This window comes from Bactrocera neohumeralis, chromosome 5 (genome assembly GCF_024586455.1).
Source record: "Bactrocera neohumeralis isolate Rockhampton chromosome 5, APGP_CSIRO_Bneo_wtdbg2-racon-allhic-juicebox.fasta_v2, whole genome shotgun sequence".
Taxonomy (NCBI): Eukaryota; Metazoa; Arthropoda; class Insecta; order Diptera; family Tephritidae; genus Bactrocera; species Bactrocera neohumeralis.
Window position 1 is genome coordinate 23,256,165 of NC_065922.1, and position 26,579 is coordinate 23,282,743.

The 26,579-nt window shown below is 39.5% G+C and overlaps 2 protein-coding genes across 2 annotated transcripts in view; one reads left to right on the forward strand and one right to left on the reverse strand.

The window, feature by feature from the left end:
• LOC126758615 (high mobility group protein DSP1) overlaps nt 1–26,579 on the reverse strand; it is a 273,973-nt gene that overhangs the window by 203,160 nt on the left and 44,234 nt on the right. The window lies entirely within an intron of this gene.
• LOC126758616 (netrin-B) overlaps nt 7,518–26,579 on the forward strand; it is a 238,419-nt gene continuing 219,357 nt past the window's right edge. Inside the window, exon 1 of the mRNA XM_050472959.1 lies at nt 7,518–11,092. Coding sequence (XP_050328916.1) covers nt 9,436–11,092 — 1,657 coding nt within the window. The 5' untranslated portion in view covers nt 7,518–9,435. The remainder of the gene's footprint in view (nt 11,093–26,579) is intronic.

Sequence of the window (26,579 nt, forward strand, 5' to 3'; positions counted from 1 at the left end):
GCCAGAGAATTTTCTTAGTGGCAGTAGATATATGTAGTGACTGTCGAAAAGCGATTGCATATATGCTGGGTTCCAAGCCACGAGGGTATATTGCGAAACGAAATAATCTAGATGCTACCAAAAGGGCCATCAGCTTGGCTACCGAACCCGTTCTGGAAGTGAGCAAGCTGTGTGATATGGAACGTTTTAAAGGCATGTGGGATCGCCAAGATCATAAGCAAGGGAAGGGAAGAAAAAAACGCATAACTTACTCGGACGGCCTCGGAAAGACTACAGAACCGTTGTTGGTATAGTCACAGGACAGAACTTACCGTACTATCACTACGCGCGAGCTGTATGGGCAGTATTAATCGATGACGCATGTAGAAAGTGCAGAGATTATGCGTGAGGGAGACACTAGAATACTTCCACTACTTTGTTGTTTTTACTTATAACTCGGCTTTGATATTTAGGAGTTTCGTAGTTCAAGGGATAAGATGAAATATCTGAATTAGATATCAAGTCTCTATTAAACTTCGCAAAATGAGCTGACGTTCTACACGACGTAAACTTCAGTTCGTATGAAACTGAACCGCCAACTGTAATTATAAAGAACCTTTAGGTATATGTGTGACGTAACAGCCAGCCAGTATTACTTACCCTAACCTATTTTCGCTTTTGGGCTTTCGATTAGAAAAATAAATTTTAAGAGTTTAGGTCGCCTGTGTATCACCCTAATGTTCATATGCCTGTAAAATCATATTTACAACTTAAATAATGGTTTCTTAGAGAAAGATATCATATTAATTAAAAATATATGTATGTATGTCTGTACATACATACATATGTGGGTCTGTGCCAATCTTCGTCTGTCATCAGAAACAACTTGATTTCGTGGAAAGCAGAGTTCCACATATGAAAACCAAAAAGTGAAAGGCCGAAAAGTGAGTGACAATGAAACCGAAACCAATTGTAAATTAACAAAATCAAGTAATTTTGATTAAAATGTACTGATAAAAAACCTTTAAGCTGAAGAAATTAAAGCGTCTCGACACAAACAAGTAAACGTTTACGAGAAAGACACACAAACAATGAAGGGAGGTAAAAAAGGAATGTGCAAGAGAGTTCGGATGAAAATAGGGCCATATTAGTTTCGACCTGCGCAGCGCTCACTCGCCGAATGTTGTTGATAAAATAAACATAAAGAGATTAAATTAAAATTCCATTACTTGCAGCAACAAAGTAGAAGATGTTCATACATACAAACATACAAATATGGTACATTTTCATATTTTCGTAACGCCGGGTGGAGGTTGGCTCAATGCGAGCTGTTGAGTCTTGAGCGAAACTCAATTTCATGCTTAGTGAAATAAACAAACATACATATGTACATATATATGAGCTGTGCAGGTATGTGTGTACGTGTTTATGTAAGTCAGCAAGCAAAAAGGGCAGCAAAATCCTATAAAAACAGCTATGAGGGGGATACGCAGGAGTCATGCCACAAATATGACCGAAGAACCGTTAAAGAAAAAATGAGTGTGCGTGTGTGTGTATGTGAAGGCAGGGGACAAACCTTAGCTAGTTATTAATATTTATAAACAAAGATTATAAATAAAACATAATTCACTTCAAGTGCGCACAGGCAGACGGACGGACAGACAGACAGGTCGCCACAAATATCCGCCAACAATTACACAAACAAGTCTGCCTGTCAGTTTTGCAGTTTGAAATATCGGCGAACATATTGAAATATGTGCATATGTACCGCAAGAACTCTGTAAACTAAAGAGATTAAGAAAAAATCACAAATACCAACAAATCGCTTTGAACACCCACACAAGTGGCAAGAAGCGATATTTTAAATCTTCACCTCAAGTCGAAAGGCAGCGCAGAGTGCAATCATCTTCAAGGCAGCGCTAAGCGCTATACAGGGCGACCCACAAAGCAATAGCCGCAGGAACAACAACTACAACACAGTAGTGTTTAATATCGACCGCAGCGAACACAAACTGTAATGTCAGAAGCAATAAATCAGTGGGCTAAATATGTCCCTTGGTCGGCCGGACAGACGGCGTTGGAAAAGAGAAAAAGACACGCGTCCACACAAACACTCTTACAAACTTATATACAGATATACATACATATATTTCAAAAGGAGTTGGGTTTATGTGAACAGCGCTTGCGGTGACTGGGTCACTTCTGTCGTATGAAGGGAAATAATTCATTAAGTTTTGTACTTATGGTCTGTGGGTATGCCCCATATGAACTTTGCGCAAAAGCTTCGATTTGGTTGACCGCAAAAGCGTATACCAGGAGTCGTAGAAGCAAAGTAGAATCATAAAACCCACAATTCTGTATTTTCCCTAATAGCGAAGGTACTTAAGACCTTCTTACTTACGATTTTAGTCACAACTTTAGTTCAGGAATACCCAAATGTTACTCGTGGTCCAAGCCGACGCTTTGAGAACACACTAGTGCTATTACTACCTAGGTGCCCTGGTTTTAAATGCTGCTGCAACACATCTTCACCTTCAGGAAGGATGAAAGTTATCAGTACTTTTTCGAGGAGACACAAACGAACACGTTGGCAGAAACGCAAGCTCTGATTACGTAAACTCTAATTTTCAAATGTTCTGAACCACGGTAAATTTCGTATGCCCACCTCACTTTATGACGTTGATTTCAACCCAATCCCTTTACGAAAACCAGCATAATGAATTTTGTGCCATACACAGTAGCAGAGGAAGTCTTGCAAAGGGTACACACCTGCTGCAATATAGCATTCCGGTCAAAGGCAAGATGCTTGTTGTTGTAACGTGAACATCATTTCAAAAATCGAGTCTGCTTGCAGAGAGAACTGTGGCAGCACTTTCTGGGCAATTTCATAGGCATTATTCTGCCAGACCATTGCCTGAAGCAGCACTGATCTTCAGGAACATTAAGAAGAATAATCCGATACCAATCCCAATTTACTGCTACTGTAGAGTTCAATTTGCGTCGCAGTTTAATGCAATGAACTTTTGCGTGCGCTCCTAAAACTACTTATCCCCTTTTCATAAGATCGCGACCTATTAGAACACATTATTTTTGGACTTGGCCAGTTTTAAGTTAGATAAACTTCTAAGAGAAACATTCGAGATACTGGATATTAGATTTGCAAGAGTAATTTGTCTAGTTTGATTCCCGTCTTCCCTGACGATCTAAGAGGTTTGCAGTGTTTAGGTTGACTTGCGTTCTATTGAAATTTGGATGGTTTACGTCAATAACTTATGAGTATGACTTCACACATCACTCCTGAATCTCTTCTGGTTGCTCTTCTACCCAAAAGCAGCAATTTTGCTGGGTTACATACCCATGGAGTTAGAAATGGGCCACATCGCTGAACAAAATTTGGCTCGAAAACGTCGGATATTCTTGGAACTTTTCAAGAGCCTGCTAGAGGTAGTCTTTTCTGTCGAATATTAACCAATAATTAATGCTCTCAAGATGGGTGATGGTATTGCGAATAGTACGCTCAGTGGGCGTACCTCTTTAGGAAATTTACCGTTGACAGATGGCTGGCCAAGATTTTTCTTTGAACTATGGTTTGATGTTATTTGATTCTCTGCCGGGCTCTAGCCGTTTCTCTCTCATAAGAATAAACTAAATGAAAATGCTTCGAGATTTTTTCCACCTCAATAGTATTTCCAAAGCGAAATACCACTCTAAAAGCACGAAAAAGAATACTCCAATAAATATTAGTTAACGAAAGTAGCGTGTGAGAGTACGAAATGACCTGCGAGTGTATTAAAAAGGCATTACAAATTGCCGTCTAACAACACAGTTCACTGCAACTGCGCCTCTCGTTCAATCATTCATTTAAAATATCAATGTTTGTACTCTTATGACCAGTCAGCCGTTTCGCCTGCTCCGTTAGTCAGCCAGCCGCCTTGGCATTTCCTTCCACGACAAAATATTTAACGGTGAATTTCTGACCGTTTCACCGAAAAGTCAACAGTGAATATTTGAAGTAAAACGAAGACGCCTCCTTTCCTACACGCGTTCCACCTACACGCAACGACAAACACGAGCTTGCGGCGCGGCAAAGCGAGCGTATCCAAAAGCTATTGCGCGGTCTCGCCTGCCGGGCTTAGTGAGTGCGGCAGTAGGCAGCATGCGGCAGCGAAATGCGGTCAAGCAATGAAATTCTATACGGCAGCGCGCGGCGACTTCCACGGCTATTACTAACCGTCCGACGGACAATGCTTATTGATATTGCTGGCACATACAAGTACACATCTTCCGGAGATAAGCGATGCAGATAAGCGGCGCAACAAATCGCCAAGGTGTGAAGCTGCGTCAGCGTGTGATGCGTCAGTGGTCGTCGGCGGCTGTTGTGACCGACCGCCATTCAGCAGGTCTTGGTTCGTTGGTTGGGGTCGCGTGCGCGCTGCTGCTTGGCGTGAAATTATTAACTGTCCGCTTATATTTCGAAAAAATAAAAAAATGCAATAATTCAACGGAATAAAGAAATGAAAATATGTATGTATGTTTGTTGTTGTGCTTTAGCTCCTCTTGGCTGCTGTTTGTTTAATTTTTGCTCTCGCCCAAAACGAATTTGAATAATTTCTTTTGCCCGCCTGTTTGTTTTGCGTTGCGTGCCGCGACAGAAAATACGTCGGCGTCTTCGTTGGTGCTACCTGATGCGTAACATTTAATTTTCGGCTCGTCCACGTTACTTGAGGGCGCTGCCGCACGTTTTTTTAACCTCAGCTTTGGCATATTGTTGCTTTGATTACGTTCGCCTATTGAGCTAAAATGACATCTCCCCTGAACGTGCTAAGATTATAAAATGTCCGATTTCCCTTTTGAAGGTATAGATATTATGAATTTGAATCTGCTTTACTGGTGATAAATGTACTGTAAAATATTAAATACGAATTTTTCGTTTTACACTGAAGTTTGGTGATGTTAGTCAAAACTATGTAGGGTCAATATTATTTCGCTGTTTAAAGTTTATTTGAATTTATAGAAGCGGTAGTTTCGAATTTTAGACTCCAATTACATGCAGGCCTTAATAGGTTTTATTAGACCATACTTGCAGTATATCAGAACAGTTAATTTTTCAGCGATTTATATTTTACTAAATACTTTCTATTCAGAAGTTGATTCATTCTTCTTATAAAGTCCTATGCAGTTGGATTTTCAGCTATCTTCGCTGGCAGTGTGTGAGAACGAAGCCAGAATTTTCCTTTCGTGCTGAATTAATCATGCGTTTCACAATGAAATATTTCAGATCTCCTTTTCTTCCGTCGTTGTCTTGGGTTTCCCTTGAGTTTGATATGGTCTCTCTTAGTTTTGCGTGGACCGGAAAATAATAAGATCAAAAGTATTTTCGTTTGGTTTCTGGGCTTTGTGAAAGTTGTCTGTGAAGGGTTATGCAAAGATCAAGAAAGTTGGCTTATTTCTTCAAAAACAGTTATCAGATATACATACATTTCTCTATTGGAAAAAATCTTTCACGGACTGGCTTATGTAACCTTATTGTGGATCTGGAGTGTGACAAAGAATACCTCCATGCTCTTACAGTCGTTTCTATCAAAAGTGAGTAGGAGTTTTTGCATTTCTGATCCACCGGTTTGCAAATGATTTTTGCAGTTTAGCATTCTGTTCGTTCGAGTTATGACATTCCTTGCCATGCTCCTGTCGAGATCGTCGTAAATTCAATGCATCATAAATACATTTGTAAATGTTGGTCACGGTTTCAAATTATAGCTGTACCGCATTCTTGGCCATCTCAGCCTATAGCTCAGTGTCATTGATACCTTTGTGACCTGGCGCCAAGTATAAGTGGAGTCGTTTGTTCCTGCTGACACTGTCTATTGTTGTCCTGCTTCCCAAGCAGGTAGATATGCGAAACGAGGTTATGACCTTTATGGCTGCATGGCTGACTACATACACTGGAGTTGACTGCTGATGCCTTAGAGGCTGTCCACCTCACTGTAGCACCTTAGAGTAGAATTGGTCGTACTTCCATTAGTCTCTAAAAAAGCAGAACAACAGGCCGTGCCATAAGCAGAGGTTAAGAGAGAATTGCGTCTTATTTGGATTATCTTGCTAGAGTGGAGGAAGCAATAATGTTTTTAAAAACTACTGTGTATCACAAGGCATTGTCCTATAGAGGTTAGGTTAGAATAGGCCGTAGGTATAATCCTCGCGCGAAAGCATGGGATTAAATGCACTGGGACTGCTGTAAAAGTTGGTTCTTTGTGACATCCAAAAACTCCCAAAAATTGATTATCAGATCCTTATAAATCGCCGAAGCGCTATGAATTTACCAAAAATTTTTCAAGGGGGGTCAATATCAATTCAAGCCCCTACCTTGGGTTCACCGTAGGCGTATCTACCGAGACATTTCAATCTCAGCAATAGGAAGTGACAAGATGGTTCCGCCTCGCCTTCCTCCAAACAGACAGCTTTGGCAAAAAACGTGAGACAAAATGTTTAGCCCAAATGCATTTGAACCTATTGGATAGTATCCAGTCAAAACGCCTCTAATTGCGGCAAGATAGACTTTGCTAAGAGCTGGTAGCTCAGAGGACCTCGTACGGTTCACTCTGGGCTAGAAGAATTTCGCAGCCGCAAAAGTTATACTATATGAATATCTGATGTTGATGGTCACGTAAAGTCTGAAAATTAGTTCGAGGAATACGCGTTGAAGTAGTCTTCCCTAGTTAATTGAAACGTGCTACATCTACTCAATCTTATCTAAGCATCTTCAAGAGGATATCTATTGTTATTAATATAAAGTTTTATATAGGAACTGCCGGTTGTCTGAGGGAATGAAGGATTACCAGATACCTTTGCTATTTGGTTATATATATGAGCAAGATCACTAGGTGCATAAAATCTGACACCTCTTACCATGCTTTTGTTTTATGGAATTGTAGTCTTCTTCTTCATCTTATGAATTCGAAAATTTTGTTTCCTAAAATCGAATTATTTTTCGCAGTCATTTATTGTTTCCAAACATGTATATTACAATTTTGTATAAACACATATTTACTTGCAATATTTCGACACAAATGTTGCTATCCAAATGTTGATAAACAATTTACTAGGCAACAAAGCGAACACCTGATGCTGCGCGCCACATCTGCTGAGGCGATTAATTTAACTATCTCACCTACCGTTTGCAAAGTAATGCGTTCCACATGAATGAAAACCGGCCGGTCGTTGAGTTGATGATGCTAACACCAATGTTGCTGAGCGCACACAACGCCGAGTGTTTGCAACATTAAGAAAATGCTCTCTGCGTACACAGTAGACATACGAAAATAAATTATCCGAATTTACACTGCTACAAGCATTAAGTAAGTCAGGCGAGAGCAGCAGCCAGCAACCACCGCAATCAGCACATTTCCCACCTTCAATGCGCTCGCTGCTTGCACTTTGTTATTTTCGGCTGAGCCACTGAGCGCACATACCAAACGAATCGCCCAACTGTTGGAAAGCAAACAAAACATTCGCATGCCTCAGTACAAAATCAGCTCTCGTCACGTACAGAACGAAAAGTGAATTTATAGTGAAGTCAAAGCGGTTCGTGGTCGTTGTTGTCGTCGTTTGAGAGTATGTTTATATGTACGGTGAATGTGTTATTACGTTGCCGGTAAAACGAAGCGCAGTTCGTGGTGTATTATTAGAAGGAAGTGTGTAACGAAACGAAACGAAACGATTAATAGACGACGCGTTGAAGCGAGTACCGGAATCGGAAATAAAGTGTAGTGTAAAGTGTATTGTAGGCTATAAAGAATAATCAAAGCAACAACCCACCCACCAACGAAAGAGGGTGAGTCCGTGTGCGCGTGTGTGTTTCATTCAGTTGTGGTGCGAAAGGAAGGAAGTGTGGTGAATTTTGAAATATATCAAAAGCTATACAATACACATGCAACGCATAGCACCTCGCGTGATAGTTAATAGTGGCGTGGCGTATCGTGTAAGTGATTCGGCAGCCGATTGCTGCTTGTACTTAGCCGAAAAATAGTTGGTTAGCTGCTGCCTAGGCTACGGCTACTAGGCAAACTGGTCCATGCGTGCAGATAATTAGCAAACGCTTGCACGTTCGCAACGTCAGAAGAACGTCAGCAGCTGACCGTGTTGGACCACTGACACGGAAGCTCCAACGTCCCCATTGTGGGCAGTCCAAAACAAAGTCGTTGTCATAGGAAAGTGTTTAGTGTGAACAAAAGTATATTTTCAAATAAAAATATTGGCAAATGTTGTTATTGTTGTGCGTGCGAAGTAAGCGCATAAATAGGCGTCAGTCCGCCTGTCAGTTATTTTTGTGTCGTCTTTTTTGAACCTTCAATCCGTCCACATAACGGACAGCTGTTGCGCGTGTTCGTGTGCGGCTCTTGGCTATTTTGGTATTCCGTGCCGTCAACGCCTGTTGGCTGTCTGGTCGCGCGGCTAGACCAGCGACACGGTAGACTGTGTGACGCCGAGACCCAGCTTGTGCTTGTATTGTCTTAACGAAAGTTGTTTTTGAGTTGAGTGTGTGTCGCGGCAGCGGATAATTTATGAAAGATATACACACGTCCATAGATTTGTACATACTTTAAGTGCGCGAAAGGAAGAGCGTCTCGTGGCGTGTCTTGAAAAATTAATCGCGCGCGCGTGGGCTACGACTGATAAGCGACGTGTGTTAAGTCAATCACAAAAGTGATATTTCACAGCGAAACGAAAATAAGGAGGGCAAATACGACACGCGCACTGATGGAAAAGTCGCACTGTGCTCGCCACCTTCAGTCTGGCTAAAAACTCCCGCAGTACTTAGGCTTCTACAACACGAACACGTCTATGCAAATTGGCTGAGGTGCGCGAATTTTTTTGTTGTGGCCTGCAAATTCAGTCGCTAACGCAGAGGTGCGAATGAAAGCCGGCTCGAGCTCGTAGACAACACACTTTTTTTGCGTTTCTTTTCAGCGCGCATTAAGTGCAACGGCTTGTAGTGCATTCCAGCGTTGGTACTCTTTTCGTGTCACGATTTTTTTTACGTTATATTTGCTGCGGTAGACGCCGATTCCGCACGCCGCAAGACCCCAATGGGCAATTAAGGTGCAAACGTGTTGTCATTTAATTAAAAATTAAAAATTCTACTAGAATACAAATTAGCCCGAGGATCGGTCGGTCGCCTGTACGTACGGGTAGGTCCACAATTGCATGCAGCACGTGCTGTGGTTGAAGAGTGGACCCGCGCTGTGTATTGAAGGCAAATTGCAAAAAAACGAGAATAAATAATAAAAATACAATAAAAACAACACGACAACGTAGCATATTGCTAATAGGAAGTATTGCAAGTGTTAATCGGTCGCGTGTGACTTGAATACGTGAAACGCACACAGCTCGTACGTTTGCATGCAACGCGACTGAGCAGCTAAATTGCTAAAAATTATAAGCAGAAAACATTGAGTAATGTGTACGCGCCCAAACATGACGAAGACAAAGGCCGCAGCCCCACATAACAACAACAAAGATAACAATAAAGCATACCATAGACGCTTCAGCGTCTTGCACAACATGCCAGCTGTCATCTGCTTGTGCATTTGTATGCTCAGCTATGCGCTACAACCCATCAGCAGTGTTGCCGCCGCCGTCTCCTCCTCCTCCTCTGCGCATTCCGACAGCGACCCTTGCTACTTCGAGGACAAGCCGCGCAAGTGTCTGCCCAGTTTCGTGAATGCGGCCTACGGTAATCCCGTGCAGGCGTCCAGTGTTTGTGGCGCGAGTCGGCCGGAGCACTTCTGCGAAATCAATCGCGATGGCACGCTCAGCGAGTGTAACGTGTGCGACAATAGCCGTGCTGAAACGCGTTTTCCCGCTAGCGCCTTAACTGATTTGAATAATCCCAACAATGTGACTTGTTGGCGTTCGGCGAGCGTGCCGGTGCCGGCCGATGTGGATACTGCGCCACCGGATAATGTAACGCTCACGCTGTCGTTGGGCAAGAAATATGAATTGACCTATGTAACGTTGTCATTCTGCCCGAAATCGCCACGTCCCGACTCATTGGCCATTTACAAGAGTTCTGATTACGGTCAGACCTGGCAACCCTTTCAGTTCTACAGTTCACAATGTCTAAAATTTTATGGACGACCGGATCGCGCTAAAATCAGCAAGTTCAATGAGCAGGAAGCACGTTGCATAGATTCACATCGTGATGGCAGCACCAACCGGTTCGCATTCAATACACTTGAAGGTCGTCCCTCGGCCAATGACTTGGATGCATCGCTTATACTGCAGGACTGGGTTACCGCCACCGATATACGCGTTGTCTTTCATCGGCTCGAGCTGCCACGTGAGCTGGCGGCGGCGCAGGCAAAGGATGCCGCCAAACCAGCTGCGAATAGTTTTAGCGATGAGATGGGCAGCAGTCAGGAGGACGAAGACGACGAAGATGAGGAGTATGACTATAATCTACAAGGCAACGATAGCACATATGAAGATGAAGACTATGCTGCCGAACCCAAGAAGCATTTAGAGTTGGACGATGATAATTTAGATTTAGACTATCCAAACGATGGCAGCATCAGCATCGTGCCAGAGGTCAAGCGTTACAACAACAAACCGAAGCTGACCGCCTATGAGAAACATTACCAAGCCAAAACAGCGCTTGCTGCAGCTGCGGTCGCGAGCACCACAAAGGCGGATACCGCAACATTGGACAAACATGCGGTTGGCAGTGATGGCAAAGCAGCGCCTAAGCCTACCACCAAGGATCTATTGTCCATTTCACAGCATTATGCCGTCTCGGATTTTGCAGTTGGTGGGCGCTGCAAGTGCAACGGACATGCCTCCGAGTGTGTAGCCACAGTGGGACCCAATGATGTGCTACCGCGCATGTATAATGCTGGCGATGACTTCGATGGCACTGGTGTTGCGCACACCAATAGCAACCACAACAACAACATCATCAACAACAATAATAACAATGCCAATGTGAATGTCAAGTTGACAATGACGTGCGCTTGCAAGCACAACACAGCCGGACCGGAATGTGAACGTTGTAAGCCATTCTACTTCGATCGTCCATGGGGACGTGCAACGGACACCGACGCCAATGAATGCAAAAGTAAGTGGAATCGCTTTTTTCTTTACTACTTCTTTTTCGATTTTTTTTTGTACTCACATACTGTGCATGTCCATGAATATATTCTACGATGGCACGACAACTGGATGCCGATAGTTAGATGAATGAGCTCACAAGTAGCTCGGGGATGTGTGTGTGTGTGGCTCTCATAGTGCTTGGCAGTTTAGTCGGGTTCAAGTGTTTCGTACAGTGTGTGTCGGTATGTCTTTTAATTGAATTCAGCTGAGAGTTTGTTAGGCATGAATGGCAAAAACGTTCGATAAAAGCGGCGACGGCGGCAGTTTGGCTATGAAGCGGTTGTTGTTCGACCATCAAGGCAAGGCAAGCCGCTAAATCATTGCACAGCTGGGCGGGTGGGGTATGAGGTACAGTGCTGGCACATTGTTGGTGATTTACAGTCGGTTCCTCTATGGTAGATATAGGAAGCAACGCTGAGTGTAGTCCTCGACATGTACCTACATATATAGTATGTTCGCTGTGTCGCCGCCCAAAAATTTATGATGTGAAAATGTTCGTTGTCTCCTCTTTTCGGCCGGTTGTGGCAAGCCGATTGACGCTGATGGAGCTTTAGTTAGTTTTGTGGGTCGCAGTTAATGGCTCTGTCGATACAAATGGGCGAAAAACTGATTAGCAGGTTTCGGCAATTCACACAAAGACACACTCACTCGTACTCCGCAAGCACACATACGGTTCATGTTGCAAGTTGTTCCGCCGTATTCACATTAGCTGTGCCGAAATAGCCGGCTCGTGTGTAGGTAGCAGTTCATTGCTTGGAACTTGTCAACCCGAAAGCAGTGGGAGACCTGCTGATGACACTCGCCGCTTTCGGCATGTCCGTGCTTGTGGAGTGTTCACAGCTTGTTGCTTGTCGGTATGCTCCGTGCGGACGAAATTCATGTTCATATGTCGATATACATACATATATGAGTGTATTATATTTCTGCTGTTGTTGCTGTTTTCATTTACTGACTCTTCGTTGTTTTTGTACTGGAAGGTACAACGACAAAAGCTTGTTTTTCTTATCAGTACATGCAGCTTTGTGTGCATGTATGAATGAAATTTTAAAAGCACTTTTGTGCGCTTATTTGGGATTAACATTGGAATTGTAAATCAACTTGTTGACTCAGCAGATTAATGTGAATTTTGGCAGATTAAATGTTAATTTTTGGTTAGTTTGCATATGCCACACATACATACGTATGTACGTATAAATGTGGCTATGCAGCACTGTATTTTTTGTGAAGTGTGTTGGTTGTTTTTTAATTGTTGGTTTGCTTAAATTTCACGTTAACAAAAAGTTGCCATTACAAAACGGATTTTACGCAACAGTATTTGAAAATTTTAATCTCCAAACATTAAAGATCAAATAATTACGAAATTCCCGTTATACAAAGTAAGGCATTGGTAGAAATAAATACCAAATTTATTTTATATTTTTTTCATTTCTTAATGAAATATAATTTATTTTTCGTTTTCCGATTGAATTCTTTTTAAAATCAGAAACTATTTAATATAAATGAATTTCCACAATTTTTCAAACTAATATAATATTATTTCCTATTATTTCAATAACAGTCCTGTGTTAGTACTTATTTGTTAAAAAAAAAAACTAAAATTGCTCGGTGCAGAAATCAAGCATTTTTAAATGATTCCTGAGTCATAGGAGTTAGATTTGGAGGCGCATAATTATTTTTTTTGTAAAATGTAATTTGTAATGTCCCTCACAAGTGTATTTTTTATTATGCAAAGGGATTCAAAAATATGTTGATTTTGATCGGTCAGTTCACACGGCAGCTATTGTAGGGATAACTGACATAATAATCTACATAAATATAATTTCTTGAAGGTTTCTATACAAGGATTTAATTTCGATTGTTCGGTCAATATTTCAGTCGGACAGTCAGACGGACATGGCTGAATCGACTAATCATTTATATTATCAATAAACCTATTATATGTACGTATTTATTTTGTAGGGTCTTCAACGTTTCCTTTTGGTTGTTACAAACAGTGTGACAAACGGTATATACTATCTGAAGATATTCTCAGAAGAAGATATTTTCATTCCCTGCTTTATGAGATGCTAAAATATTTACACCTGGATACTTCACAATTAAAATATAAACATATTTGTAATTCAAATACATTAATCGGGGCTTAATTTTTTCATGCTAACAACATAAGCATTGAAAATCGATTTTGAATACAATTTAGTTTGGAAAATGTTAGATCTCCTTTTTAAAAATATATTCACTCTTTCTCTACCATTCTCTGATTTGTTTGGTTACATCTCTCTCACGGTGATTGACCGTTTGAGGACAAATTATTTTTCTAACTTTTTACGACTATTTTGACAAGTTTTTAAAGTTTTATAAATTTTATCTTACAAATTTGATCCGAACTAACAAAAAAATTAATTTTTACGTAATTCTGTAAAAAATCTTTATTATCACCTTCAAATTGGGTCCCTGAGCCAACGCTAAAACTGATTTTGCATAGACATATAATAAGCCTCGGTGCTTTCAGCGAATTTTCTTTTTTTTGTTTGGGTATCAGCTCATTTTTAGAACGCCATTCGCTACATAGTTGGACAGTGTCGATGTCATATTTGCAAGCCCACGTCTCATCAACAGTAATGATGTGTTTGATGAATGTAGGGTCCTCAGCTACGTTATCAATCATCTCTTTTGTGATTTGTACACGACGTTGTTTTCAGACCTTTACAAGTCTAGCTTTGACACGCTTCTTACCCAAAATATTGAGCCAAATGTTTTGAGTCGATTCATACAAGATGTTGAGATACTCTGCTATCTCTCTGATGCAAATACGGCGATTTTTAAGCACTGTTTCTTAAAATTATTCGATGTTATCGGCATTAACAGAGGAGGATGGCGACTGGCATGAGGAAAGTTTTCTATGCCTTGAAGAACACTTCTGTGCATTTTCACCGATTCCGATTCCATTGGAAACACAAAATTTTAAGGAAACTGTTGCTCAATTTTTTTTTTTTTTTGGTGCAAAGAAAATTCTCGCGGCCTAGATAAACAGTTACCAAACAGACACTCATTGACATATGTAGACCAAACTTCAATACGAACATAAAAAAGTTTTACCAATCAAGGAGCACATTTTTTGAATTCATTATTTGTGACCTGGTCTACGGAAAGGGGGCTTAGGTGTCAACAAAAAGGAGAACAATTAATGAGATAACGAGAAACTGACGATTATTTTTAACAGCTTTTCCCAGAAAACTAGTTTTCGCACGTTGGCTCCGTTTTCGTAGACCAGGTCACATTTATTGTTCGGTTTGTATACTGATACTTTAGGAGCTTATTTTATTATGTCGCAAGTTTTCTGGATATTATTAGATTGATACAAAATTTGCTTTTATGTAAAATAGAAAAATTAGCGATGTTTGAAATTATAAATATTTAATTGACCTATAATTCGTTCAATTCTAGCTTTTATAGATTTCAGACGAATATAGAAATTTACACATTTTTCCACATTGTGTTTTAATGAAATTTAGTTATTGTTTTTTATATTTAAATAAATTCCAAATATATTGAGATTTTCCAAAAAAAAAAAAACATATGTTATATTAATATTGTATTAATAAATTGAGAACAGTGTTTTTTAGATATATACTTCTTCAACTTGCAACTTCCTTGTTTTTCCAGTAAGAAATCATTTTGAAAACATTTCTATTAAATTCTGAGCTAATGAAGAATACTTTCTTATCTGAAATGAATATTGTGAAAAATCAAAAACACTACATTTAGTTATAAAATATATATCTAACAGTATATTTTTGAAGCAATGGTTTTTATTGAGCAAATTTTCATTACTTTGTAATATTCCTATATGAGCAGTAATGGGAATCTTACTTGGAACATAATTATTTAAATCAAAACTTCTTCTCATCCTTAAAGCCTTTTTTCTCTCCTGTCTATTTCGAACTCTGCTATTGAACTATTGAACATGGTTTCGATACCAAGTCTGTTGAATTCTAATTCGCCGTTGTTATAGTTGTTGTAGCGGCAGAATTATGCCGAGTTGAAAGTCCTTGGTCGGATAAAAATCCGTATGTAGACATGACTGTCGTGGGAACGGCACCTTTGAAATCAATATCGTCTTTAACATTTTTCAACAACTTTCGCGTGATGTTTCTGATTGTCCATTGATGATCGAAATAGTTTTCATGATAAGGAAAACATTTTGTTCAAAGCCTCTTAAACAATCTTGTTAGTTTTACAAACTGGGCAATTTTAACGATTTGTCATTCCTTCAACTTATTTTCATAGATCAAGAAGTGTTTATTTTCAATTTCTTCACTGGTTGTTCAAGACCAAATTTCGATATGTTGGATGTTTTGTGCCGTTAGATTCTGCTTTTTACGCGTCATTGAATTATAATTCTTTATTTCCTTTCTATGGTAGATATTGGCGAAAATAATAAATATTTCTAACTGCTTTTACCTGCCATAAACAAGCGGAGGATGTAACATGCATTTATATATAATATGTACATATATTATATATGGTTGAGACTTTGAAGCTTTTTTGTGTTAATAATTTTGAATTTATAATTTAGACCCCATATTATTGTTCAAATTAGGGGCGCATTTATAAAAAAATTTGTATTTTAATTTTGAAAAGTTGATGGCCTGGAATACCAAATATACATTTTCTTTGGTTTCTTAAAAGCAAACGTTGAAAGGACATCATTTTGAAGTATTACTTCAAGAAAGCTTGCGAAATTTCTCGTCCCTCTATAGGTAGAGTCATTTAATCTTGTTATTTCAAATGCTTCGCCAGTTCTCAATTAAATTCTTCACTTTAAGCAACAAAATTAAAAGCCAACTTCCAATTTAACACCTTCCTTTCGCTGCCTACTTCCTCCCCATTGTGTATAAAACGATTGACTGCAAGCCGTGATTACAAAGAAGAAATTGCCAACAACAACAAACGACGTTGTAAGCAGAGGCACGCACTATGGCATTATTGGACGGGGGTTGACATGCCGCCAAACACAATTGCGTGGATTAAGTTACGGCGGAGACCAAAGGATAAAGTATAAAGGATGAAGGATGCGCAATGGACGAGATAAACGTGAAAAAGCCGGCCGACAGGCGCCGGTTGATTACAACAAGCGCTATAAATGTTGACAATGAAACCCTCAATAAATGCACAACACACGAACCTGAACGAATTGGATGGTGAGCGACGGAAGCGCACAGTTGTAATAAATACAACAATAACAAGCAGGAGTGTGGCAAGTAGGGGAAGAGAAGCTTGCGTAAAGGCAGCGCGAACAAAAATAGACGCCACTAAATATGCGCAAATATACAAGTTAAATATGTGAAGAGACAGACATATATACTATATACAATATCTATATACATATGTATGTATATTTTTATGTAACTGAACTTGAAAACCCGCAAGAAGCTGAAATTAGCAAACAAAATCACCCACTAAAACACATCACGCCCCCCGCAAAGGTGGTAGCAACATAAAAAACAACAACAACATATCTATGTACATACATAGGGATTATCTGGTAACTAGGATAACTGACTCGTTTTCATGAGCAAATGACGGCCAGCTGTTCGCCTGGCAGGCCGTAAATCTTTACGTGTTGCAGCCAGCATCCCTTGGCGCCCAACCGGCAGTCGATAGCCATAGTTAACTATGTATATCTTCTTCAGTTGCTGTCAGCGTTGTTTTTATTGCAATTTTTTCTGCTTTCGCCACAACATGCACATCCTTCCTTCCTTCCTTCGTACCTACATACCTTTCCAGCAACGGCGCTAGGTGTATGCCATTCACCCCTCATGCAGAAACACATAAATATTTTCACCACCTTTCCACAGTATTCATTATGTCCGCACACACACACAGCCATACACGCACATGTGTAAAAAAAAACTCATACATTTGCACGTGTCATCGGAGCAAAACTGCAAAAATGCGACGAATTTCCCAATAGACTCTTCGCCAAACATATCTGTCTGTCTGTCTGTCCATACTGTCCGCCAGTCGGCGCGATAGCAGGCCATAAAACTGACATTGTACACCTCGTATGCTCATATGTGGCAGTGGCAGAGTGCTCTGAGCGCCGCAGCTGGACCTGGTTGGCATGTGACGTTTGTTTGTTTTATTGCGAATTTTTCGAGAAGGCTTAAACAATAAAAGCATCAAAAACACTAAAAAAAAAACACCAAAAACACCAAACAAACACTTTACACCAAAATTTTTTTGGAAAAGAAATAAAGCGAAAATGGCACGCAAGCGACCGAGCCGGACATTATTATCTTTCGACGCCTGCTCAAGCTCGTATTCGCGCGTCGCTTTATTCCGAGGATGAGTTTATTTTTCGGTTTTACCGCAGGACAACTCGCAATGACAATGCAAGACTTTGCGACGGACCGGCAGGCTCACAGGCTCATGGGTTCGGCGGCTCACGGGCTCTCAAACTCACAGGCACACTTCGTTAGCCCAGCGCCGTTCGCGTGTTTTTGTTATTTTTGCTTGCCGCCACAATGCAGCTGAGTTTTTTAATCATTTACTCCTCAACTTGCTGTAGTGTGTTTGGCAATTTTTTACAACCCCACTTACTTTTATTGTTTGCACTTTTTCCATTCGGTAAATTGCGGTTGCTGTTCTTCACTCAGTCAACACTTGGCTTTTTTTAGGTTTGTCGAAAACATAATAGTAATATGTAAGTGTTTAGGGAATTAAAAAAGGAAAAAGAAATAAGTCGATGGAGAGCTTTCTTTTGTGGATGCTGGTGTCTTTAAATGTAACATTAGTACACTATTCTCTTCGCTGTTAAGATCTTGGACCTGTTTATTAAGTGACAACAATCTGAGAACCAGGAAGAAGTAAAATATCTAGAAAAATATGATATCCGAGGTGTTTTTGTCTTGAGTTGGCAAAAACGGACCATTTTAGGAGGAAGTGTTGGGAAAATTCTACCTTATTTTCTTTCAAACAGCTGATGCCAGCGACAACCGGTAATATATCTAAACTTACTTCATGAATCCCGTGCGGATAGTCAACTCTTACAACCACTGAAAGGGGGACCTTGCTGATGATGTAACTGGGCCTCCTGGGACTTACCCTGGGCCAGAAGGACCTTGTGACTGCACAGCTGCTGGTAGTCGACCAGCGCTTGTCGATTTTGACCCAACCAATCAGTGAGCCAAATGACCCGTTTCCATTCTGCTCTTACTGTAACTGAAGTGATGTAACGATCCTATTAAGCTTACAGTTTCCTGCAATACCGCTGTGGGCAGGCACTCAAACCAGTCGAAAATGAGTGGATGCTGGAGATAAGCAATCTGGAAAGGTCATAATCCACTACGAGGGAGGCTGAGCTGTAGATCTACTGTTACCTTTATGGCTGCTACCTCCGCTTGGTCGGGAATCCTAAAACTGGAGGTGATGGAAAATTCCAGACTGTGTACTCTTCCACCGAACTCTTCAAGATCTGAATCATCCATTAATGGTCCATTAAATGATTGCAAAAGGTTTTTGAAATCGGCTTGGTTCGGTATAAAACATTTACTGAACAGTGTTGTGGAATGTTGTTTCCTTCTTTATTGGCGTAAATATCGCTGATGCGTTTACAACAGCGGGCCAGTCGTTCTTCCTCTTCACTGTTTGGCTATAATTGGAGATTCCAAGTGTAGCCCGGTCCTTCTTCACCTAGTCTTTCCAAAGGAGTGGAGATCTTCCACTTTCTCTGCTTCCCCTCGAGTACTGCGTCGAATACTTTCTGAGTTGGAGTGTTTTTATCTATTCGGACGACATGACCTAGCGGCGTTGCCACTGTCTCTTCATTCGCTTAACTATGTCAATGTCATCTTACAACTGTTCAAGTTAGACTACCGTGATCCACGTCGCCTAATTTAACCTGACTGGCTTCGTTTCGGTTATGTTGAATCCAATGTTATGAAAATGACCTTCATTGAGTTCAGCTGATCGTCAGTTAAAGAATTTTAGACCATAGCCCTAAGCCCTACAAGGATTATACTTCATGGCATTCGTTTTATTCAAGAGTTGGCAGGGCCTTTTATATGGTATTTTTTTTGTACTAATGGAGTTTTAAAGTTGCGGATAGTGCGAAGATTTCGGTAGAATTCAAAGTCTGCTACTTTCTTGTTGTCTTAAACTAAGCAGATCACAGCTATATATTGTTTCTTTTTAAGTGAATCTTAAGTGAATAGTACAAGTTTTAGGCTAATCACAGCAGCTGCTAGTTGGTCCTCATACTTTCTAAGGTGTGAGAACGAATTTTGAGATATAGATTTGTATCAGCTGAAAAATTTCCTAAGAAAGGGTTGTTGTGCTTCACCATAGTAGCTTTATTGATCTCGATCTGCGCTTCTCTGAGTTATTCGGTAACGATTGCGTCTTGATGTCCAAGTTTTTAAGTTTTGTCATGCCGTTCGTAGATAGATTTTGGAATCCAAAATTTGGAAGGTTTCCTTCCTGCTTTATTGGGTGACTTTCGCCATTTAAGGTGTTAAGTCTTTCTAATAGGATTTGTTAACTCTTCATAATCCATATCCTTTGATGAGCTAGTATTTATAGAATCTGATATCATTAGATCCGAAAAGAGTTATGAGTTCACTTACTGCTGTAACTAGAAAGATAAGATGTCATAAATATGTGTTTAACCTGTTGGAATCAGGAGGTCGCTACAGGGTTGGTTAATAAGCCGGTAGAAGGAGAAATCTTTAGTAGATAGTGTACACTTCTGAAGTTAGTTTAGTTATCCCAATATAGGAAGGTTGTACGTTAAGCTACAAAATCTTCGATGAGCATTGCTATTAAGGGCTCTGTTACTACGACAGTCGAGTCTAAGTAACCGGAACGCACCACAATTTTTTATCCGGTGAAGGGCTGTCAACTCGGCGGAATTCTGTCACTACAACAATTTATTGATTTATATTTTTAAAATTTAAAATCCAAGTCTTCATATACTATCTTCACATATTCTCTCTAGCTGTAGATAAAAAAGTTTAATATCCAGCTCTCAGTGTACCTCCATGTTAAAGAACTCACTTAAAATCATTGAGATAACAAACGAATTGCGCAGAGCTAGCAAATCCATTGAAAATCCACGGGAGACAGGCAAAGTAATTGGAATAACACTTCAGTGACATTTAAGAAAAATCTGTTCCTAACAATTATTTGCCTTCTAGTTCAATAAGTAATAACAATTTTGTATCTACTTACAATAAATCAGTTGTATACTTCAAACAATATCACGTTGCATGCCACCCCCACGCCACTGTCAGTTGAAAGCAATCTACACCGCTTGTGCAGAACACTATATTACCGGTGTGTCGTACACGGGACAACCCTCAATGTTTTCATTTCCAATTCATTGGCTCGCACATTTATATTTATGTAGATGATCTGACGAGCCGGAGCCAAAGCGAGACTGTGGCAAAGGCGGATTTGGTATTCGCAAACGATTTGTTGCCAGCTCAATTTTCCATTGTCATTGCGGCGGCGGCCACGGCGGAGGCTAGTGAACTCTCACCCTCACACGCCGCATGGAGATCCGCAAATATACCAGCAACAACAAACACATGTATTGGGAAGTGTAGCAGCTATTGTTGTAAGTTGTTGTTGTAGTAAGGGCAAGTAGAGAGATGAATGTGCCGCGCGACACCAACTTCAAGTGTAATTTGTGGCATCTGTTTGTCTTTCGAATTGAATTTCGGGTTGGTTGCACGCCAGCGCGCCCTCGCAGCATGTACAAACACACACATATACACATGTGCATTTATATAGCGGCGCGCAAAATAGTTGCAGCGGGCGTCCAGCTGTTGCTGTTGCTCTTGAGTCGCTTATTCGCGCCACAATGACATTGGCACTTTTGCTGCTTTTATTGGCACGTTGGTTAGTCTGCTTGGTATTGTTGTTGTTGTTGTTATTGCTACTGTTGTTTTTGTTGCAGCTTTAGCTGTTGCAAACTGCGCCACTGAATGCCATGCATATTCCGAAGTCGCCGAACGGAGTTAAATTCAATTGAGTCCAGCTTCGTGCCGGAGCATTGTGCGACTGTATATATGTACATATGTATATGTGAACGTGTATGTGTCTTGCAAATGCCATTTTTGTCTCGTCCACAACTGCTAATACAGTCCAAGCCACGAGCAGCGCACAGCTGTCGCGCGGACAATACTCAACGGACTATTTGGCAAATACTTTCCGTTGCTTACTTTCCATTCCATTTCATTCGCCTGTCGCTGGTCGCTTGTCAGCGTGGCTCGCTGCTTTGGCTCCGGCTCTGGGTCTGGCGTTTATATCGCGTCGATTGCAATTGTTCGGATTGTCTAAAATGTTGGCAGCTGCAGTTAATTTTCATTGGCATTTCACTAATGTCACTTACTTCACTTAAAACACACACATACACATATTCAAATATGTGCACATGTAAAATACGGCTTTCGATTAAATGTGGATTGACCTTACTTTGCCGACGTTGCAAGTTGAGGGTATAAACACGCATTCAAATGCTTCATACACAGACACACACTCTCATATTTATTACACCAACACACACACATGTCCGTCTGACGCGCTATAATCTGTGCAGTCAATGCAAAGCAGCAATTATTGTAAATAGTAATTGACGTGATTGCTAGAAATATGTTGGCAAGCAAATGCAACGGCAAATGACTCGCATTAGTCGGCTCAGCGACAAAGGAAACAAGCAAACGACGCAAAAGCGTTTAGGGGAAGGCAGCGTAATCAGTGTATGTGCTTTGAAGGCACATTTGCATTAGGAATTGCTTAAACAATATACACACGCACATATATTTACAACCAAGTTGGTGGTGTTAATTTAATTAAAAAGAGAAGTTTTTCACAAACACACTCACATTGAATTCCTCGAGTAGTCAGAAAATTCTTTGGTGACTTGGTGATTAATGGAAAAATTATTAGCTTGGCGATTTCTTGATCATAGTAAACGTTTTGCAGAAACATAATGGAAATTCTGACGATGTGAGCGCTTAAAATCGATGGCTTTACTCTGATTTGTCAAACTTTTACTACTAACTGCACACCTAAAAGTGTTTTGTTAAGTTTTAAAAAGCTTAGGTTAGGTTAGATGGCTGATCAAAGACCGGGCCAAAAATCTTTGGCGGCAGCGTATGTACCGATGGTAGCCAAGCGCGGGCTAAGTTTCCACGAAGGCCAGCTATTTAGTAGTAAAATTATTGATAGCGAAGTTAGGCATTCCTCGACCAATCCTGATTTCAAGGCTAGTATCGTCGCTCTGCTATCTAAGTGAAAAGTCACTGGTATTTATTGGTAAAATCTAAACAGACTTTATTTTCGCTAAAATCCAACCAAGTTCAGCCTACTGAGATACTAAATACTCCTAAGTATTGATCGAAAAACGACGCAAAAATCGACAAAGACTTTTGAATTTCCCAACAATTTATTGTGGCGGCTAATATCTATTCCGGCTATTACCACAGGTTCACAGAAAATATGACACACTCAGTCTCGCAAAAGAGTCCGACATGATTTTCAGCCTTATCGTATAAACATAGCAAGATGAACTTTGTTGAGAGCAAATAGATCTCAGTGTATCTCCTGCGTTCTAATCTAGATCGGAAGGATCTCGTAATTGCACAGAAGCTGGTTGTTGACCAGCGCCTGCTCAGCTGATGCGAAACTGAGAGGTCCAGTGCTAAAATGAAAGAGGACAATTGAAATCCAGCTCGTTTCCAAACTGATGTAATGGGAGGAGGGTACGCTTAGGTATGCAAGCTCATAGGATTTGCAGTTTTCAGCGATTTCGCTATGACCAAAGACTCGTCTCTTTAGTAGCTTGTTACTATAGATAGTGTGGACAAACACTACTTGACTAACTTTGCGCGTACTGTGACCGACCTCAAGGCGAATATTGTTCACCTCCTTGAAAGATGCTTCACTTCGAATCAATACATCTACTGCTACTTTAATGGCAGCCACCTTAGCTTGAAAAACAACACAGTAATCCGCTAGCTTAAAACTATGTTTGACGAAAAGATCCTTACAGAAAACGTCTCCCTTAAACTTTACTCTAAGTTTCGACCTATCCTTGAATAAGCTTTGTTCCATCCACATCTCCCTCGTCGGTATGTGAGCTTTTTAAGTTTTTATTTCAAGGAGTATTGTTTAATTTAAGTTTTGTGTCTTCGAAAAGTACTGAATTGATCTTAAATATTGAATTCTTGATTTATATTATTAAAACATTGATGTGTGGTATGTGAGCAGACTACCGCGTATCCTATGACTTTCATTCCTTTATTTTATTCTAGTTGTTGTTGTTGTGGCGCCAGAATTCGGGCGAGTTGACAGTCCTTGACTGAATAAAAATCCGGTTACATAGATACGACTGTCGTGGGAACGTATCGATATTTTTTCTTATAGACCTGCGGTCATTAGAGTTCTCTGCAAAGGCCTCATTTGGATTGTCTGTCATTTCTGAAAGATTTCTCCTTCTTTGTTGATGTAGACAGTGATCTTGTTTAAAGTTGATAAGGTAATTTTTTAGTTATCAACAGAGTGAGTCTTCAGAGATTTTTCTTACCAAAGACAATATAACATTTTCAATATTTGTTGGACAAAGTACTTCTTTAAAAAATTTCCATGATTTACTGACTTCGTAGTTTGTTGCCCACTTTATAGATCTAAAACTGGAATAAAGTTAGAGACTTTTACTTTACTTTACTAGTTTTTTGATTTCTGGTTTATTAATTAGTATTCATTTTTTGTTCTAGAACATTAAGTTTAGCTACTCAACAACAGAAAAAATTTTGCGTAACCTATCAAAAGTACTCCCATTCTACACGCAGTATTTTATTTTCATACATTTTTTTTTATCTTACAACCACCCTAATGTTCGCAGAGGAGAATTTTGCAATCGCTGCCACATCAGACCGGTTTACTGCTACAAATCGATGGCAACACAGTTAATTGCTTAGATTATTTGATTAGCCGAGATGCTCATAGTCTATGCATCTGCATCGAATCTGTGTATGCCCGTATTTGTATGTGTGTGTTTAGGCGAAGCGAAGGAAGCCATATATCTTCTGTGAACTCTTCAACAAATAGCACTTTAATGACACTTAAATGGGTGACAAATTGTTGGAAGCGGCAAAAGTACGTGCAATAAAACTTCTTTAAGCTCTTTAGTATACACATTTAGTATGTACATTTTTGTATATATGTTTTAGTTTATATATATACATATGCATATACATTTTTGCTTGACATAATCAAGACATTAATTTAAAGATTTGAAAATACTGAACTCTTTCGTTTTTTTTTTTTTTTAGTTTTGTAGAGAAGGTGTTGGAACTTATACATACAAAGATTTATAAAATGGGCCATGAGGTAATAGTTTTGTGCTTTTATGCTAGCTATTTGTGAGAAGGTCTAGAACAGGATAAATACAAAATCAGAAATCCAAAAGAAATCAGTTGAGCAAGAACTGTGTTGTTTTTGTCGCTGTTTCAAACGTTTCCTCATTCGTTTTAGGATTGTTCTTTGCCCTGATTCTCGAACAAATTTAAATCCAGGTTGTTTCAAATTACGAAAACGTTATGTTTTTTATGGAGCGGGAATGGTATTTGGTACTTAAATCAATGCCGAAACCTAATTTACAATTATTTTAGCCATGTCTTTCTCGTCTCCTGTATTTTTCTAAGGTTCTCTATAAGTCTTATTGTTTCTAGCTTGTGCTGAACTTTAGTCTACGAACTTAGCAAATGTCCTTATTTTGCAGCCTGAATTTTTTCTAGCTTAGAAATCAAATGCTTCTAGTTTATTTAAGTGCTTTACACATTCTTTTTTGGTTTACTGACATTTGACAGTGGCCTTTTTCGATTTGCCACTACCCTCTGCTCGAAAAGTTGTGTACTTAACGAAAAAATATGTGTAAGTAGCAATAATGTTAACCTATTAACTTATTAAGACAGTATAAAGGTTCGATATTGTATCTCTTTAGAGTCTTTGCGATTTATACCAGTTTTACCAATTTTTGTGCCATTCTCTATGCTCCACGAATAAGGTTCACTAAATTATATTTATATTTTATTATACCAGTTTATGTGATTTATACCAGTTATTTGTTAATTTTCTTTTATTTTCTTATACCAGTTAATTTTTGCATCAGTTCTTTGTACCATTTTGTAACAGTTGTGTAAGTTTTGCCAATTCACATAAAACTTCTGTAGGATATAACGTTAATAGTTCCTAAAATGTGTCTAGTAAGGACGTCAACAGCCTTTGCAGAATCGAACTAGTTTAAAATAGGGCTGTCATGCCAGTTAAAAAAATTATATTTCTATTAGACTATACCAGTTAATGTGATTTATACCAGATGTTTGTTCGACTCACCGCCCTTTAAAGTTTGTCAATTCTCAGCATTCGTTCTTTATTTTATTACAAAAATTATAAAATTTATACCAGTTTTTATACCAGTTTATACCGGTTGATTAAAGGACTGCATAAAGCATAAAGCACTGAAAATTACTATGAAATATCGCGTTTATAGTTCGAAACTGTAAAATGCGACTAGTAGCGACGTCAACTGCGTTTGCAGAATCTAACGAGTTCGCAACTAGTGCCGTCATGTCGATTCAAAAAAATCTTTTTAGATATTTGTTCAACCCACCACGCTTTAAAGTTTATCAATTTTCAGCATTCGTTGTTAATTTGATTACACCATTTGTAAAATTTATACCAGTTATTTATACCAGTTTATACCAGTTGATTAAAGTTTGCCAATTCACAGAAAACTACTATGGGGTAACACATTCACAGTTCGCACTTATAAAATGCGACTAGTAGCGACGTCAACGGCCTATGCAGAATCGAACTAGTCCACAACTAGTGCATTCATGCACACTTTAATATTGTTATTGTTTTTATTAACCATTGAGGACATCTAAGTAAAATATAATAAATTTCAATTTAATAGCACTCTAAAATGTGCTGCATAAAAGTCATGCAACTTTAAAATTTGTGGCAGCAATGAATATTTTAAAAGCCAACTAGGGCTTTTAGTTGGAAGGTGCTGTAATTGTATACATATTACTTTTAATTTTACAGCGTTTTAATGACGAAATGAATCGTGTTAAAAATATGCCAAGCTAATGAGTAAATGTGAGCTAAAAATGTTGGCGACTAATTAAAAGTGAGTGCCTCAAATGAGCGCAAGGTTGGGGTTGCAGCGGATTTTTAAGCACGTGCATAGAAATCTGTGGATGGAATTCACGTTTGTATGTATGTGTGTGAGTATATATATGTATTTTTTGACAGTGTGTGTAAGTGATTTTTTATTTATGCAACGCCAAGTGCATGCGCCGCCAGCTGCGACACAAACTACGCAATTTGACGCACGAGCAACAGCACCGGCAATAATAATAAAAACGCACACACCTCAT